Below are 17,117 nucleotides of genomic sequence, written 5' to 3'. Positions count from 1 at the left end.
AGAGAGCAGAGGATTTGCTCTGGTGTCCGCCCCCTAAAGTTTCCCCTACTCCCCACCCCGCCCAGCACTCTGTGCACCCAGCTGCTGCTCCCCGCCAGAAGAGGTTGGACTGGGCATACACAGCTTTGGAGGTGAAAGGAGCTACAGGAAGATAAAATGCTGTTTGCTATTTTTTCTCTGGATGCCCTTTTGCTCTGTCACTTGAAGGGACCACTGTAGCTGCCTGGCTTCATTCAGGAATGAGACTGCCTCTGTCTGCACCGCACTGCAGACCTGATGAGGTCTGGCCAGGCAGGACAATTTCTGTTTGCACAAGGGACTAGTGATGTTGAGAGCTCAGCTCGAGACATTTTAAAGTGGCACCAGTTGTCAGAACCTGCTAAGCACCTGGCCTCTTGAAACCTGGCCCCTATGCAGTGTCTCAGTTGGGTGCCCTCGATCCTTTCGGAGAACGTTGTGTACCACACGCACAATCGCCACCCACGCCCCTCACCATTGTGCGACATGCCCAGTGAGAGGCATTTCTGGAAGCGACAATACTGGCACTTGTTGCGGTTCTTCCTCTGGATTTTACAGTTCCGGTCACACTTCTCGTACTCCAGCTTCATGCGGATCGTCCGACGGAAGAAACCCTGCGGGGAAGGGGGGGGGTGTTTCAGAGGGAGTCGGGAGAGAGAAAGCAGCATTACTAACAGTGCCTCAGAGCAGCGTCAGCTGACGCCTGCAAAAGGGTGCCTGCGGTGCTCCAGGCTTCGGAGGTACCGGCAGCAAGCAGAGAAGCTGCCAAACGAAGAGATCACTTTCCACTCAGTCCTCTTGGAACAAAGAGAGCCTCTATCACAAGTGGGACGATGCAGAAGGCATTGCAGAGGGCCAGGGAAGGCCTTGATGTTTTGTACACAAGTCGAGAAACCAGGTGGTTGCAATACCACACGTGGCCAGGAGGGAGAGACGAACAAAACAAGTTCTAACTTCCCAACTCCCTCCCTGTCGACTCCAGCATTTGCTAGCCCTAAGGAATGTTTGGCAGCACCCAGGCGCTGGCTAACGCAGCCCCTCCGGCATCTGCTGTGGGGGAAGGAATTTTATAGCCACGGTCAAGCAAGGGCCGCATGCTCACAGGGCGAAAAGAACACATGTCCACCGCTGGCCTATGGCAGAGATCAGCCAAGGAGCCGCTTTAAAAGTGAGCCCAGTGGTCCCAGAGTTTTGCTATGTGAAGCGCAATGAGGGGACAAGAGCAGAGCTACGTTGCTGCTCAACTCCTGCACAGTGTAGGACCCAAGGCAGCTCTTGCCTCTCCCAAGACAGAGCCTCTGCCCTTTCACTCCCCCACAATCCTGATCCATTAACACCACAGCCCCACAGAGCTAAGGGCAAGATCAGAAGCCCAGGCTATTAGGAACTCAGTGGGTTTCAGTTTTAGTTCTCCAGGGGTAACACAGAAGGGCCCAAAGCCTCGCTCTGTTGCCTTCGCAATGGACAGGGTCTATTGCATGCACTCCATACCTTGCAGCCCTCGCATGCATGCACTCCATAATGAAATCCTGATGCTATATCCCCACAGACCCTGCATTCCACATTCAGACTTGCAGCAGATGTCTCCTCGCAGCCCATCTGGAGTTGGTCCGACAGGGATGGAGAAGAGCTCTGGGAGAGGTCTAAAGGGATACAAAGAGGAAACGAAAAAAGTGTTTCTAGGCTGGTGCAGCATGCACATGAGCATTTAACAGTCCTACAGAAGAGTAACTGAATAGAGAAGATCTCCTCTCCTGGTCATCAGATCCCATGACAGAAGCTCTCTATGGTCAGGCTACTGGCTTCTGCACGTTATTGATGGGAAACAACAGTTTTCATATTGTAACAATTTCAATCATTTATGTTTTCTTCCTTTTGGCATTTGGATTCAGGCTGGACAATGAAACCCAATGGGTAAATTCCATATTCCCAGTTCTTAGGCACTAGCCCGATGCTGTTGTGCTGGGCTCCTCAGGACGGCAGGAGAGAGATTTAAGCAATAATAAAATACTTGCTTCACAGCGAGCTTTCCCTCCCCCCACTAAAACCCAGGCACTAAATTCTGGGCCTAAAATTACTTGAGCGTTCCTTTAATTTTTGTCTTCTGACTCTCAGCAAATGGCCGAGCAGAGCGAATCACCTTCTTTTTAGTGAAATGATTAAAGCCTTCCAGGAGCTTGGCTGCCAATGAATCAGTTCAGAAAAAAGATTAAAACAAGCCAGACTCCATTCACACGCAAGTCCCTGTGCAGCTCAGCACACAGGAACAGACCAGTGCCCGGCACATCTGGCAGGAGCCAACAGCTGCTGCTTCAGAGGGAGGCAAGCTTCCTGCAGCCCTTCATTCACATCACTGTCCAGGGGGCAGAAAATTCCTTCCTATCTCGAGACAAGTTGTGGCACAGGGCAAGATCCTGGGAACTACAGGCCAGTCAGCCTCACCTCAGTCCCTGGAAAAATCATGGAGCAGGTCCTCAGAGAATCAATCCTGAAGCACTTACATGAGAGGAAAGTGATCAGGAACAGTCAGCATGGATTCACCAAGGGAAGGTCATGCCTGACTAATCTAATCGCCTTTTATGATGAGATTACTGGTTCTGTGGATGAAGGGAAAGCAGTGGATGTATTGTTTCTTGACTTTAGCAAAGCTTTTGACACGGTCTCCCACAGTATTCTTGTCAGCAAGTTAAGGAAGTATGGGCTAGATGAATGCACTATAAGGTGGGTAGAAAGCTGGCTAGATTGTCGGGCTCAACGGGTAGTGATCAATGGCTCCATGTCTAGTTGGCAGCCGGTGTCAAGTGGAGTGCCCCAGGGGTCGGTCCTGGGGCCGGTTTTGTTCAATATCTTCATAAATGATCTGGAGGATGGTGTGGATTGCACTCTCAGCAAATTTGCAGATGATACTAAACTGGGAGGAGTGGTAGATACGCTGGAGGGGAGGGATAGGATACAGAAGGACCTAGACAAATTGGAGGATTGGGCCAAAAGAAATCTGATGAGGTTCAATAAGGATAAGTGCAGGGTCCTGCACTTAGGATGGAAGAATCCAATGCACCGCTACAGACTAGGGACCGAATGGCTAGGCAGCAGTTCTGCGGAAAAGGACCTAGGGGTGACAGTGGACGAGAAGCTGGATATGAGTCAACAGTGTGCCCTTGTTGCCAAGAAGGCCAATGGCATTTTGGGATGTATAAGTAGGGGCATAGCGAGCAGATCGAGGGACGTGATCGTTCCCCTCTATTCGACACTGGTGAGGCCTCATCTGGAGTACTGTGTCCAGTTTTGGGCCCCACACTACAAGAAGGATGTGGATAAATTGGAGAGAGTCCAGCGAAGGGCAACAAAAATGATTAGGGGTCTAGAGCACATGACTTATGAAGAGAGGCTGAGGGAGCTGGGATTGTTTAGTCTGCAGAAGAGAAGAATGAGGGGGGATTTGATAGCTGCTTTCAACTACCTGAAAGGGGGTTCCAAAGAGGATGGCTCTAGACTGTTCTCAATGGTAGCAGATGACAGAACGAGGAGTAATGGTCTCAAGTTGCAATGGGGGAGGTTTAGATTGGATATTAGGAAAAACTTTTTCACTAAGAGGGTGGTGAAACACTGGAATGCGTTACCTAGGGAGGTGGTAGAATCTCCTTCCTTAGAGGTTTTTAAGGTCAGGCTTGACAAAGCCCTGGCTGGGATGATTTAACTGGGAATTGGTCCTGCTTCGAGCAGGGGGTTGGACTAGATGACCTTCTGGGGTCCCTTCCAACCCTGATATTCTATGATTCTATGATTCTAAGATTCCTCTCACTTTAAGCTGGAAATTCTATTCCTAGTTATACAGACATCTGGTCATTTTCAGCCTCTTGTTCGAGCACTCTCGGCCGAAAGCCTGGAGCTGGGGAACTTACTCCTGACAGGGCTGTGCCACTCTGGCCCTCCTGCATGATGTGTTCCTTAATGCAGGCATTTTCCATGGGAAAAATGGTTTTCACCCTGTGAAGCCAGCACCCATTGTTCATTGGATACAGCTGCTTGATGCCCAGCTGCGCCCCTCCCACTTACCTGTATAGCTGCTAGAAGGCAGCGAACTATCTGGTCCTCCACTTGGGTCTGAGGTGTCACCTGCTGCTATCACTGCCTCTTCCTTTTCCTCCTTCTTGACCTCAAGTACTTCCTTCTGTAGCTGTTCCATAACTGATCACCCCTCAGTGCCAAGACTGCAGCCCCTGTCATAGCTCTGGCATCATCCGCGTCTGTCCGGAAATGGACCCCTCCCGGGTTGTTCCTGCTAGCCTGTGGGAAAGATGGGGAACATCAGCGGCCATCAGCAGAAGAACAGCTTTCGTGCTGAGCTCCTATGCCACCGGCACTCTATCACGCAGCAGCCGAGAAGGAGAGAGAGACGGACTACAACCCTGCTAGTCCCACTCTGGCTTTCCTACCTATCCAAAAAAGGAAGCCGGGCCAGGGACCTTTGGCAGGTTATTGCTGTGGCCAAGACACCGACTTCCTCCTTAGAAAGACGCTTCTCTCTCCAGACCTGGATAATTACGAGCTTCCAGTACAAACAGTCCATGTAGTTCATTCAGAGAGCACTGATTTTCTCCACTCTAAAATCCACAGGAAGTCTTCTAGTTCAGTCCGCAGCTAGAGCCCAATGGTCGCATGGCTCCAGACCGCATGCTGTCCCAGAGGGAACACACACTGCAACACAGCAGAGGAGACGGGAGGCCAAGAACCTGGCCCCATCCCTCCCTTTGCAGATCTGCAGGTACTAGGAATGCTAGGGAGATGTCCCACTATAACTCGGGGTCGGAGGGTCTGATGTCACAAGGGAGCTACCACGGTTGGTGGCTCAGGAGCTGTAGCTAACCACCTTCAGTTGGAAGAATGATTAGTGTGATGAGGGTGAGGGAAGAAAGGAGAAAGTAAACCAGAGTCCTTCAGCCTAATTATACATTTGTTGGTCTGCACGACTGCCTGAATCAGGCACCAGAGTAGGCCAGAGCAATCCACGTTTCTGCAGAATCCTATCCAAAGCTGCAGGGCAGAAGCTGGGCATATCATCATGTTGGGTCCTTCCAGAACAACATTGCTGAAACCGGGGACTGAGACAGCAGCCACGATGGATGAATTACACCGGAGCTACCGCCTAATTCATTTATATTTACAGGCAAGCGCAAACACAGATGAGGCCAGGGAGAATAGGAAGGCATACAAGAGGCCACCACTACTCCGGATTATATTGCACATTCCTTCCACGGCTCTCAAAGCACTTCACAAGGGAAGGCCAGGATCATGAACCACATTTAACAGAGAGTGGAACTGACGCACAGAGAAATGCAGTGACTTGCCCATGGTCACACAGGGAGCTAGTGGCAGGGCTGGGAATCCCATGCCCTGTCCACTAAACCACAAGGCCTGTCTGAACATATTACATTCCACTCATTAGGTCTGATCCTGCCACACCCACCAAGCTGACAGCTTTAATGATGTTACTAGGAGAGTGACAGGGAAACAAATTTAGTGCCCCATGCGACAGACACTGCCAGACAAAGGCTCAATGAAATAGCACTGAACCCAGTGGCTGGCTAGAGGCCGCAGGTCTCTCTACTGGCTACTCGCTGGGCGACAGCCTCCCATGGGCCTCTGGAATCACACTGGTTTCAGTCATGCTGCGAGAAGTTACAGCATTGCTATTGCTGCATGTTTCTTTTTATTCATGTGTGTTGTAACTGGCCCCCCTTGCTCTGCCAAAAATCAGTCATTTAAATATTTTCCTATTGCTCCATGCAGCTGCCGAGCCGCACTCCACCACAAAGTCTAACAGCGACAAAGTCTGCTGTACAGTCCAGCTAGTGTCTTAATCCCAGCCTTCCTTTGGGAGGATTAGCAAACTAGCTCCTCGCCTCCCCATGCCCTCCCTTCCCTCTGACGCCCCCATCTCCTCCCCAAGACACACTGGGGCAAGGGCTAAGATGTGCTTTAGCCACACAATACAGTTGATAAAAAAAACCTCATGGTCACAAAGTTATACAAAGTGTAAGTCATGCATCATCCGTACAGAGACACCTCAAAATCAGGTACTTCCTCCACCGCCAGCCCATTAGCTAAGGTTTGGTACTTAGTCCCCTTGGCTAGGCTGTGCACAAACACCACTCCCCACCTCTTGTCAAGTCCTAGAACTCAAAGTCAAAACCGACTCGAGCCCTGACGTTTCAGGACATAGGCTCCGTATCCCAAACGTACCTAGGGAGGTGGTAGAATCTCCTTCCTTAGAGGTTTTTAAGGTCAGGCTTGACAAAGCCCTGGCTGGGATGATTTAACTGGGAATTGGTCCTGCTTCGAGCAGGGGGTTGGACTAGATGACCTTCTGGGGTCCCTTCCAACCCTGATATTCTATGATTCTATGATTCATTCTCCAGCCCATGTCGGCATTGACAGGGTGCGTCTACATTGCAATCAAAGACCCACGCAAGGGCCATGGCTAGCCTGGGTCAACTGACTTGGGCCGCGGGGCTGGAACTCGGGCTCCGAGACCCAACAAGGGGGCAGGGTCTCAGAGCCCGGGCGGCTACACTCCGAGTCAATTGACCCACCTTCTGAGACTCAGTGCCACACCCACAGAGGCCTGGTCTACATGCAAAGCTGCACTGCTTTAGTGAAGGTGTCATTTTCAAACCGATTTTGTTACATCGGTGCGACTCAGGATGCGGACTCTCCCAAGTCAATCGAAACCTTACCTCAAGTTGGCCTGAGTGGGTAACTTTACACGCGTAAGTTAAACCACAGAACCATTTACATCCATTAATGAGCGTCCCCAGGAGGCGTCGCATCACTTGAACTACATTGGGTTTTTTAAACCCATTTAAGTTAAATCAGTGCTACTCCTGCGCACAGACAAGCCCTGAAAGCGGGCTGCCATCCGCTGGCAGTGGGGTGGCTTGTCGGAAGCGAGTTGGTGGATATTGGCCCAGGTCCTAGGTGAGAGGGGGCCATACCACAAAAGCCCACCACTGGAATTGGCACTAATCAGCCCCCTTTGCCAAGAGCCTTGGCAGAGAAGCCAAGGACTGCACAGACCATTGAGCCTGAACCTCCCCACCCCTGTAGTGGTGACCCTCCCAGAGCAGAATTAGACACACTGGCAGGGCAGTAGAAGCAAGCTTGCCATGACGCTGCCACGCTGTACGTGGTCCATGCCATCACTGCCTTGGGCATATTATTCATTTGGAGTAAGGAAACAAGACAGTCCCATCCTCAAGTTCATTGCATCCCACATTCCTGGGAGACGTGCATATGTGCACGCACACTACCCTTCTTCCACTGCTGGTGCACATGGGTTGCATCCAGCTCCTTTGATTTGTACGAGAGCTCGCAGCACGGGGCAGGTCACAGCTCACGTGGAAGGAGAAAGATCTGTGAGACAGAGGAAGCCCAAGATGATGTTGAAAGATCACAAGTCCAACTAGAGGATGACTGCAAATGCACATCAAGCTCTATGCCTGAATCACGTAGAGAGCCAGCACTTGGAGCACAAGTCCCAGGCAGGAGTTCCGGACCCTGCAGTCCCTGTTCAGTGAGAGTTCCCCTGATCTAGGAATTGCAAGATGCTGAAGGTAGGAGTGCTTTGATTGCAAAGTCTGAACTCTCTCTACCCGGGGATTTAGCACTATGCACCGATACATTTCAAGCATCTGGGGAAGGTACATTCCAGGCTCCTGGTAAGCGTAACTATCCCGTTTTCCTTTACGGTGCAGCCGTGCAGAGAGGCAGAGTAGTGTATGGTCTTAAACAAGTGCAGAGCCCTCCTTTCAGTGCCTCCTCAAGAATACTGAGGGACCATTCACATGTGGTGTTATTGTTGGCACACCCGCCTGGTAGGATGTGGCGCATGCGGAGGGAAAACTATTCACCGTAGTTTGTGTGCAAGGAGCTGAATTTTTTTTTTTTTAATACCTCTCTCTCTACACACAGATGATGTGTGTGTATACACACACACACCCCTCCCCCACAATCTATCTATAAATGAATGCACAAGCTTCAGGAAAATCCTGTTGCCTGGAACATCTGGTGGGGGGCTGGGAGGAAAGGTCTGTGTAGGAGAAGCAAATGGAACCCACACACAAGCACATTGTTCAGCCTCTGCTTAGCTACCTTTTGTCTCTGGGATCCATCTGGGAGGGCAAGCACAGAGGACTTATTTTAAACCGAACGTCTACGTCGTTCCCTTTAGCGTCGTCATCTTCACAGTACATTGCCATTGGAATAACACTGCCACATTCTTCCAGATGTGTTTTAGGCGTGCAGTAATTCACACCTTTTGGCAGTCTGTAAAATAATATTGCACATCACCGATGGCTGGCTGCTCTGGCTAGGAATTGCTTAGACTCTGAATCAGGGACAGCATCGTCTTCACCCATTGCTTTAAGTGGGCCAGTTTTGCCTAGAGCAACACAGGCCAAGCTAAATTCCTGAAGGTTTTTTTGGGGGTGAATGTTACGATAGTGAAAGGGATTGGACTGACAAGCCTGAAGTCTACTATTTAACCACAGCACAGGAAACGTAGAGAGAATGATATTACAAGCTTCAACCCACATTGCTTCCCTACAGGACTTCACATCTGGGAGGGACACAATCTCTTTGGGTTTGAAGAAAGATCAGTCTTTACAGCCCATACTGTTCTTGGTCTCTCGCCTGCCAATTAATGCCAGTTGCAATGGCAGCTTTTGTAATATGGACCTGGCTCCTGAGACCCATGAAACCATTTTCATAAAGGCCACTGATGAGCTGAGAATAATTTTGGTCATTATCAGTGGGGGCTGGATATGAACTGCCAGCCTAGAGGTGGAACATATGGGGAAGTTGTAAATTACTCCCAGTAATGTGCTTAGTGCTAAGACAACCTGGTTTCTAGGCCCCGCGCTGCCGATAACCTGCTGTGTGACCTTGGGAAGTCACTTCCCTTCTCTATGCCTCATGTCCCCAACCTGTAAAATGGGGACAATGTTCCTGACCCCATCCCTGAAGAGTGCTTTGAGATCCAGCTAGCACTCCTATAGGCATTCTCTGTCTATGTAATACTATTATGGTATTATTCTAGCCCATCAGCGAAAGCCAGGAGCTCTTTAAGCTGATCAGTGGAAATTCCACAGTATTATTTATACTCCTGTATTTTCTGGTCATCATTTCCCTGCATTCTAAACAATTACCGAAGGAGATAAAAATAGGGATTAATTTCTTACTGGAAAGGAGTACGCACTTAAGAACCTCCGCAATTTCACTGGTTGAAAGTAAAGCCAAACAGCACCCAAAGGAAAGCGAACGCGGTAAGTAGGAAAGCAGCTGTTAACAGAGAAGCAATCAATATGAAGTGAAGGAAGTGGAGGGGAGCAGGGGCACAAAGACAGAGAGTGAGAGCTGTGAAACGTTTTGAATGATCGGCGCGCAGAGCGCAACATAGAAAAAACAGACTTCTACATGGCTGTGCGGTTAGTTGGGGACTTGCCTCCAGGCTGCTAGCTGGGAGTGACAGTGATCTGCTGGCTGCTTGGTGGTCTCTCTGAAATGAACTGGCGAGGCTCAGGCTAGTGATAGAGAAGGTTGGCCTACTGGTTGGGATGCTACCCTGGGACTCAGGAGACCCTGGTTTAATTCCCTGCTCCACCACAGACTCCCTTTGGGACCTTGGGCAAGTCCCTCTTAGGGTATATGTCTACACTGCAAGGAAACACCCGTGGCTGGCCCATGTCAGCTGACTCAGGCTGGAGCCTGAGGCCTGGGACCCTCCTTCGTTGTGGGGTCCCAAGCTCAGACTCCAACCCAAATGTCTACACTTCAATTTCACAGCCCTGCAGCCTGAGCCCAAGTTAGCCGACACGGCCCAGGCCTGGGTGTTTTACCGCAGTGTATACATGCCCTTAGTGTCTTTGTGCCTCAGTTCCCCACCTGTACAACAGGGATAATAGCACCGCCCTGCCTCACAGGGGTGTGATGAGGATAAAGACAGACTTGGATTACATAGTTCCCAGGGGATTGTGTCCACATCACAAATACCATAGCTTAGGTGGCTAACTAACCATCAAGATGCTGAAGTCCCCTTTCTAGAAATGGCACCACAAAAACCAGAGGTCATGGGCTCGTGGGGGCAGCTTGCTGCCTATACCATACCTGTCCCATGGCCAGAGGGCCGTCAGCGTGACGCATTCCCCAGCACCAAGTCGAAGCCACAGTAGTGAACCCATTAAGGAAGAGGTTGCTTCATGAAAATATTTAAGCGTGTTCGTTACAAGCGGCTTAACAAACAAACATGATGACACTTCAAGAGCTGCCTCTACGCGGCCCAGCGCCTGCCCTGCTCCGATGACTCACATTCGGTAACTGGGTTTGATTACACAGGGCCTAATCTTAAGAGCCAACAGGGGCCCCTGATGCCCAGAGTTAGGCAGAACACCAGGGAAGCTTCCCAATGGCGAGATCTTTTACCCCTTCCGTGGAATAACCTCCCAAGGGAAGGGGTAAAATCCATAGGCTTTCACTTATTTGAGCAACAGAAAACTTGGGGTAAATTCTTTGGAGCAGGAACGGTCATCTTCTATGTTTGTACAGCACCTAACACAGCAGGGCCCCCATCCCAACCAAGGTCCCTAAGCACAACAACCACTCCCCTTTCAGTTGCCTCTCCAGCCAGCTTTACAGAATCACAGACCAATTTTCTCCCAGAGGCCGGTACCTTCTGTAGAACACCCAAATAAGTCACCTGATTTTCAGAGGTGCTAAGCAGCCATGAGCCCCAGTGCAGGTGCTCGGCATCTCTGAAAACTCAGGTCACTTTTATTTAGGTACCTAGATACAGATTTAGATGCTTAACTTTAGGCACTCAAGTTTGAAAGGTTCAGGCACAAGGTTTGTAGTGCCATGCAAAAGATGCCAAAGTCCGCTTTAATTAAAATCGAGAAAAGTAGCAAGCTTCTCCATTTCTTTCAGAACTGGAATCCTCCACCGCGCACTGAAAGTTAATTTGCAGCCTTAATACCCAGCAAGCTGATGACAATTGTCTCCATCTCCAAAGATGCTTTATATAGATGGTCCCAAGGCAGAAGGACAAAATGAATGAAATCCTAATGAATGAATGAAATTCAGAATGAACTCCTAACACACAAATCCCTTCAAAGCACAAAGGATGGTGCTGGCTGATAGGACCGTGGGTTTAGGATTACAAAGATTTTCAGCAAATAAAATTCAGTTACTCCCCCACATCTTCCAGTTTCTTTCCAGCGTAAGTTACTCTCTCCAAGAACTGCAATGTGGGTTCAGGCTTTGAGGAAGTTTTACCTGGCTCAGTTCAACACCGAAACCGGTCCTCTCTTCTACTTCCTTGCCAGGATAGGGGAGATGTGTGCCACACCAACAGCTCACTTCTGCAACGCTGGTATTTTATCATGCTTTTCACTGCCCCAGCTAACTAGGGAACCTGTAACATCCCATGATTGTTTATTCCCAGTGGGAATAATTAAAGCCAGGGAGAAAGTTACATACAACAGACACCCAGTCAAGCTAGTGTCTGTCTGTCTAGCTTCTGAGCACGCAAAGCACAATCGGAAAGAACTTGGGGGGGTGACAAGGGAGGAGCCCTAATATGCTCCCATTGCAGTATCACGACCAGCAGATGGGGATTCTAGGCCCGGGAGGTGGGTATTGCATAGTCAGGGGGAGATTCCTCTCTACCAGAACAAACCCATTTTACATAAACTACACAAGGGCACGGTAATAAAACGGGGGGCGGGGGGGGGCAGAGGTTAGGAGAAGGCCACACAGTCTCCAAGGAGCCTTGCACTCAAGACTCCTTAGGGAGGCTCAGGGAAGTTTAGAAAGGAATCAGACTCTCACAGCTGTTTCTTAGCCTGTGAGATGGGGCGGGGGGGGGGGGAAGGGGACACAAACCCACAGTTAAAATAGCAAGGGGTGAAAAAGTCACGTGACCCCTGATCTCCATGCCTCCCCCCCCCCCCCCTTCAAATAGCTCCTGTAGCTGTAGCTAAAGCAGTAGGTGGATCCTCGAAAGCCTCCCACCCTCTCCCCCTGCTTCCACAGCAGCCCCTGAAACACTCGGCTACAGGAGCGCCGCCTATTTGTACAAGGCTGCGGGCTCAGGCAGAAGCCTGCTGGCCCAAGCTTCTCTCAGCTAAGCTGCAATAGCACATGCAAACTCACCCATGGACCCCCTACGCCACCCCGAACAGTACAGAGAAAGGAGAGGGAGGCACAAGACAAAAAGGGTAAATCAGAGGGCAAACAGGGAACAGGGCCAGCTAACGGGAGAGTAAAACGTGCAGAAAGACTGCCTGAGGCAGCTGTGCCCAGGGCATGAAACACAGGGAAGAGACGTTGATGCACAGCTGGCCACGCATCAAAGGCGGACTCCACCACCAAAGAGTAATAAGCTATTCAGAAAGGTCTGAGGGACTCCAACATAGAGGACGCAGTTTCCAACACCCAGGGTGAAATCCTGACCCCACTGACGTGAATGGCAAAACTGACTTCATTGACTTCAAATAGGACTAAGCTCTCACCCTGGTAGTTAGTAACTGCAGCTCACAAACGTGGTCTTAAGGCTGGTTGCAGTTCATGAGCATCCAGATCTTGTGACTAGGTTCGCAGTAGCTGGAAGTTCAATGAGGAAGTGCCCGTTTCACTTGTGTCCGAGCGTAGGAGGAAGAATGGAGTGACGTCTCAGTTTCTCTCCACGATTAAACCAATGCATCAGCTGCAAGTCATCATGAGAAAGGTACATGCATACAAGCATGTACACACAAAGTGCTGGAAGCCAGAAAGCCGGCAGACAGTGACGAGGGCAAGGAAGGGCTAGTAATAACGATGATATCATCTGGAAACGTAAAGACAATTAGTGACTGATGTCCTCCCGTTACCGTTTTGGTGCTGATGAACTTGACCAACAGGCAGTTTCTCTGCACCTACTGAGGCAGGCCCCAACACAAACGAGTTTCCACCCAGGAGTGCAAGCCTGATGGTGTATGCATTTATTTCAATTCAGACATTCACAGAATGCATACGTAAGTTAGATGCAGTGCCTGGCAAGTCCCCAGTACTGCTTTCCATGTCAGAGTCCAGGTCCCTCCTTATCCCCGTTCCCCACAGAGGCCAACGTAATCAAGGTGGCCCACTTCAAACAGTTGACAACAAGGTGTGAGTATCAGCAGGGGGAAATTACTTTTTGTAGTGACCCATCCACTTCCAGTCTTTATTCAGGCCTCATTTGATGGTGTCCAGTTTGCAAATTAATTCCAGTTCTGCAGTCTCTCGTTGGAGTCTGTTTTTGAAGTTTTTTTGTTGAAGTACTGCCACTTTTAGGTCTGTAATCGAGTGACCAGAGAGATTGAAGTGTTCTCCAACTGGTTTTTAAATGTTATAATTCTTGATGTCAGATTTGTGTCCATTTATTCTTTTGCGTAGAGACTGCCCGGTTTGGCCAATGTACGTGGCAGAGGGGCATTGCTGGCACATGATGGCATATATCACATTGGTAGATGTGCAGGTGAATGAGCCCCTGATGGTGTGGCTGATGTGATTAGGTCCTATGATGGTGTCCCTTGACTAGATATGTGGACACAGTTGGCACTGGGGTGTGTAGCAGGGTTTGGTTCCTAGGTTGATGTTTTTGCTGTGTGGTGTGTAGTTGCTGGTGAGTATCTGCTTCAGGTTGGGGGGCTGTCTGTAAGCGAGGATGGCCTGTCTCCCAAGGTCCGTGAGAGCGAGGATAGGTCCTTCAGGATAGGTTGTAGATCCTTGATGATGCGCCAGCGAGTTGTTTCTGTACCACATGGCATGTACCGAGTCCATAACGGCGTGTGGTGGAATAAAAAGGGTTTGGCTGGCACTTGTTAATGCTGATTTGAAGTCCATCGAATAAGGGGCCCACCCCAAGCTGGTAAAACCTTTACACCATGCTAACATGTACTGCTCCCTGCACACACAGAGGTGTAAAAGCCAAATAAACTCCCTTAAGCTAACAGGGTGACTCAGGAAAGGTAACAAAGGTGCAAAACAGCAGCCCGGACAAACAAAACTGCCGTTTGTTGGCTTTTGGTCCTAAAAGCCCAGAACACTGCCTTCATTATCAGATGAATTCTCAGCAGAGTCTAGCATGCCTCACCCCTTTCACCTACTTGGAAGTCACTGCAATGCAGGTTGCACGTTGCAACAGAGGGCACTTGAGTGGCAGTCACTAGAACTGTTCCTTCCCTCAGCATTTCCATTATACAGCCCTCTCCAGAGATGACGCTTACTTGGCATGTCACGTTTCAGTCCTTAAAAGAATCTGTAGGGACATTTTAAGTTGTAAGTGCCAAAGATATGCTAGTTTTGGGTGCTCTCTCTTGCTCATACCACCACCGATATTTAAAAGAATGGACTGGACAAGACAAGCGTCTGAAAATCTGCAATGAACTTGGTTGTAGATCAAGCTCAAACTTTGTGAACTGCTTACATCTCTACCCTACGAATGGCAGCATAACTTGCTATGAGGTGGTATGTTAATACCCTACTTAAGAGCTAAGAAATAGCTGCTGACGTCTCTCCGTCCAAACATAGCCCACCAAGAAAAAGAATTCTTTACATCCATATAGCGTTTTTTCTTGAGGGACTCAAAGCAATTTACATTATGGAAGCGAGTTTCACCAGACCCCTGGGAAGTAGGTCAGCATTATCCGCATCTTACAGATGAGCAGACCGGTGCACAGAAAGGTTAATGGTCTGATGTTCAGAAGCCTCAAGCATTGACAACCCTCACTGATTTCAACGAGCGCCACGGGTGCTCAGCGCCTTTCCAAAGGAAATCACCGCGCTAGCGACTTGCCCAAGTTTGAGTAAGTAGCAGAGCTAGAACTCAGGAAATTCCCAACTCCCTGCTCCAAGCTTTTTCTGGAGTTTACACCATGCACTAACAGTTGATATTTCCACCCCAGCCCCCAATGCTCAGTCACCTGTTCCAATCACCAGACAACACTGCCTCTGCAGAAATCCCACGATGTGTACAAGAGACATTTGTGCCAGAAGTCTCCACACCCTTCTCCCTTTAATGTTACTGTAAAAAGAAAAAGACATGCAGCATTTGTCACATGGTCACTACACTTATGCCCAGACGTTGAAGGGTTTCAGAAGAGCATATGAGTTTGTGTTCAAACCTGTTCCTCTGCACAGGGTGACCAAAAGAGCAATCTGCCCCGAACGCATACAGACTGCGCGGGGGGGGGGGGGGTGTCAAAGAAACTGCAAAGTCACTTCTCTGCCCACAAGTGCACTCGAGTTCTTTGACCTTCTCCCCAGTACAACTTTATGATACGTTTATATCTGGCTGCCGTGAAGCACGAGCCCAGACAGGAAGAAGCAGGGAGCTGCCGACACTGCAATGATCATGTTACTGCCAATTATTCAGACACATTTGACGATGGGGCACAGGGAGCTTTCCTCACTCACTCAGACCAGATACTACCCACGGTGAGTCACAGATCAGATGTACGTTTTGCTTTATTTTATTTAAATTCACCCACTTCCTGAAAGACTCCTTTGAAAAGCTGCGAAACATGCTGGATCCTCTCCTCCCTCACAGCAGAACTGGCGTGGGCACCAAGGCCCTGACGCCACATTTCCGTCCAGGCTGAGAGAAGCTAGTGGACAGGTTCCTGCAAGGGCTCTTTGCTCTCTTCTCTTGAATGAGTTTCCTGGGCTGGCAGGAGGGAAGAAAAGACTTCTTGGACCCACAATCCTAGACACAAGAAACACATTCCACGGCACTACTTGCCAGAAGTTACTTTTTTGCCTTGCAGTTAAAAGAGCTTTGCCAGTCCAAAGTTACAGCCAAGGCTAGAAGTCCCCACTGCAATTGTGAAATCATAATAAATTAACCCTAGGGAGGGGAAATGTAGGAGCGTAAAGTGCTGTGAGATCTTGAGACGGCGGTTACTAGAAAAGTCTAAAAAGAAAAAAGAAAAGGAGTACTTGTGGCACCTTAGAGACTAACCAGTTTATTTGAGCATGAGCTTTCGTGAGCTACAGCTCACTTCATCGGATGAAGTGAGCTGTAGCTCACGAAAGCTCATGCTCAAATAAACTGGTTAGTCTCTAAGGTGCCACAAGTACTCCTTTTCTTTTTTCTTTTTACGAATACAGACTAACACGGCTGTTACTCTGAAACCTAGAAAAGTCTAGTATTTCCCCTTGTCCATCTCTAAACACTTTCCATCCCAGGAACTCAACTTCAATAACAAATGGAGCTTCACAACACCCCTGTTACAAAGAGCGCTATCAGTGCAGCACTGTGGGTGAATGGAGCAAGCAAAGAGTGAGAAATCCAGCACTTCCAAGTTCTTATCCAACCTCCTGCAGCACGGCCAGGTGCAAAAGCAAGTCACTTCACTTCTCTGTGTGAAAAGTGAGGAGAGCGCTGCTCTGCTGGGGAGAGGGGAGGGTTAGTTAATAGTGGCAGAGTTTTGAAAATGCAAGGGGGTAAATCATTTCCAAATGTTATTGTTTATTCCCAAATTTACACACAGGGTAGCTATGAGACTTGCCCAAGGGCAAGAAGAAAGCTAATGTGGTCACAAGAATAGAAACCAAGAGTCCCTGCTCCCTGTCCCTTGATCCACCAGATAGCAACGCCAGCAATACAGACTCCTCCCTCTTTATAAACACAGAGTAGTGTTCCTTGGACCATTGTTCGCAGTTATACAGTTTCAATATTAGCCTCGCTGCTTCTTGTATTTGCGCTTGACAACATTGCTCACAATGAGGAGCATGGCCACACGAGCAGTCAGTGAAAAAGGGACGGGAGGGAAAGTCTGGGCAGTTCTGTCTCACTGGCACACAGCCGGAATATCCAGAATAAGCGAGACATTGCCAAGAAGAGGCGTTCGATTAGAGCAGCGGTTCTCAACCGGGGGTCTGCGGTCCCTTTCAAGGGGCCCGCAGTGCCCCGCAGCTGAAGCCCCGATCCTCAGTGCCCCCGCCACCATGGGGCTGAAGCCGGGAAGCGCAGGGGTGAAGCTCCAATCCCCAGCACCCCTGAGCCCAAGGGCAGCATTGGGGAC

At 49.5% G+C, this 17,117-nt stretch overlaps 1 protein-coding gene across 6 annotated transcripts in view; it reads right to left on the bottom strand.

Annotated features, from left to right (window-relative positions):
- Window positions 1–17,117, bottom strand: part of PPARD (peroxisome proliferator activated receptor delta) — a 39,601-nt gene that overhangs the window by 5,423 nt on the left and 17,061 nt on the right. For 4 of the 6 annotated variants that reach the window (XM_074936430.1, XM_074936428.1, XM_074936433.1 and 1 more), the window contains exons 2-4: window positions 4,075–4,305; window positions 1,510–1,661; window positions 494–632 (exon numbers count right to left, since the gene is read on the bottom strand). In XM_074936430.1, the coding sequence (XP_074792531.1) occupies window positions 494–632; window positions 1,510–1,661; window positions 4,075–4,204 (421 nt within the window). In that variant the 5' untranslated portion in view covers window positions 4,205–4,305. Of the gene's footprint in view, window positions 1–493; window positions 633–1,509; window positions 1,662–4,074; window positions 4,306–8,169; window positions 8,518–15,014; window positions 15,116–17,117 lie in introns of those variants that run through there. The other 2 variants (XM_074936429.1, XM_074936432.1) reach the window with 2 other exon arrangements.

Source organism: Natator depressus, chromosome 21 (genome assembly GCF_965152275.1).
Source record: "Natator depressus isolate rNatDep1 chromosome 21, rNatDep2.hap1, whole genome shotgun sequence".
NCBI classification, from domain to species: Eukaryota; Metazoa; Chordata; order Testudines; family Cheloniidae; genus Natator; species Natator depressus.
The sequence above is the reverse complement of the archived record's forward strand: the minus strand, read 5'-3'. Positions and strand labels throughout refer to the sequence as shown.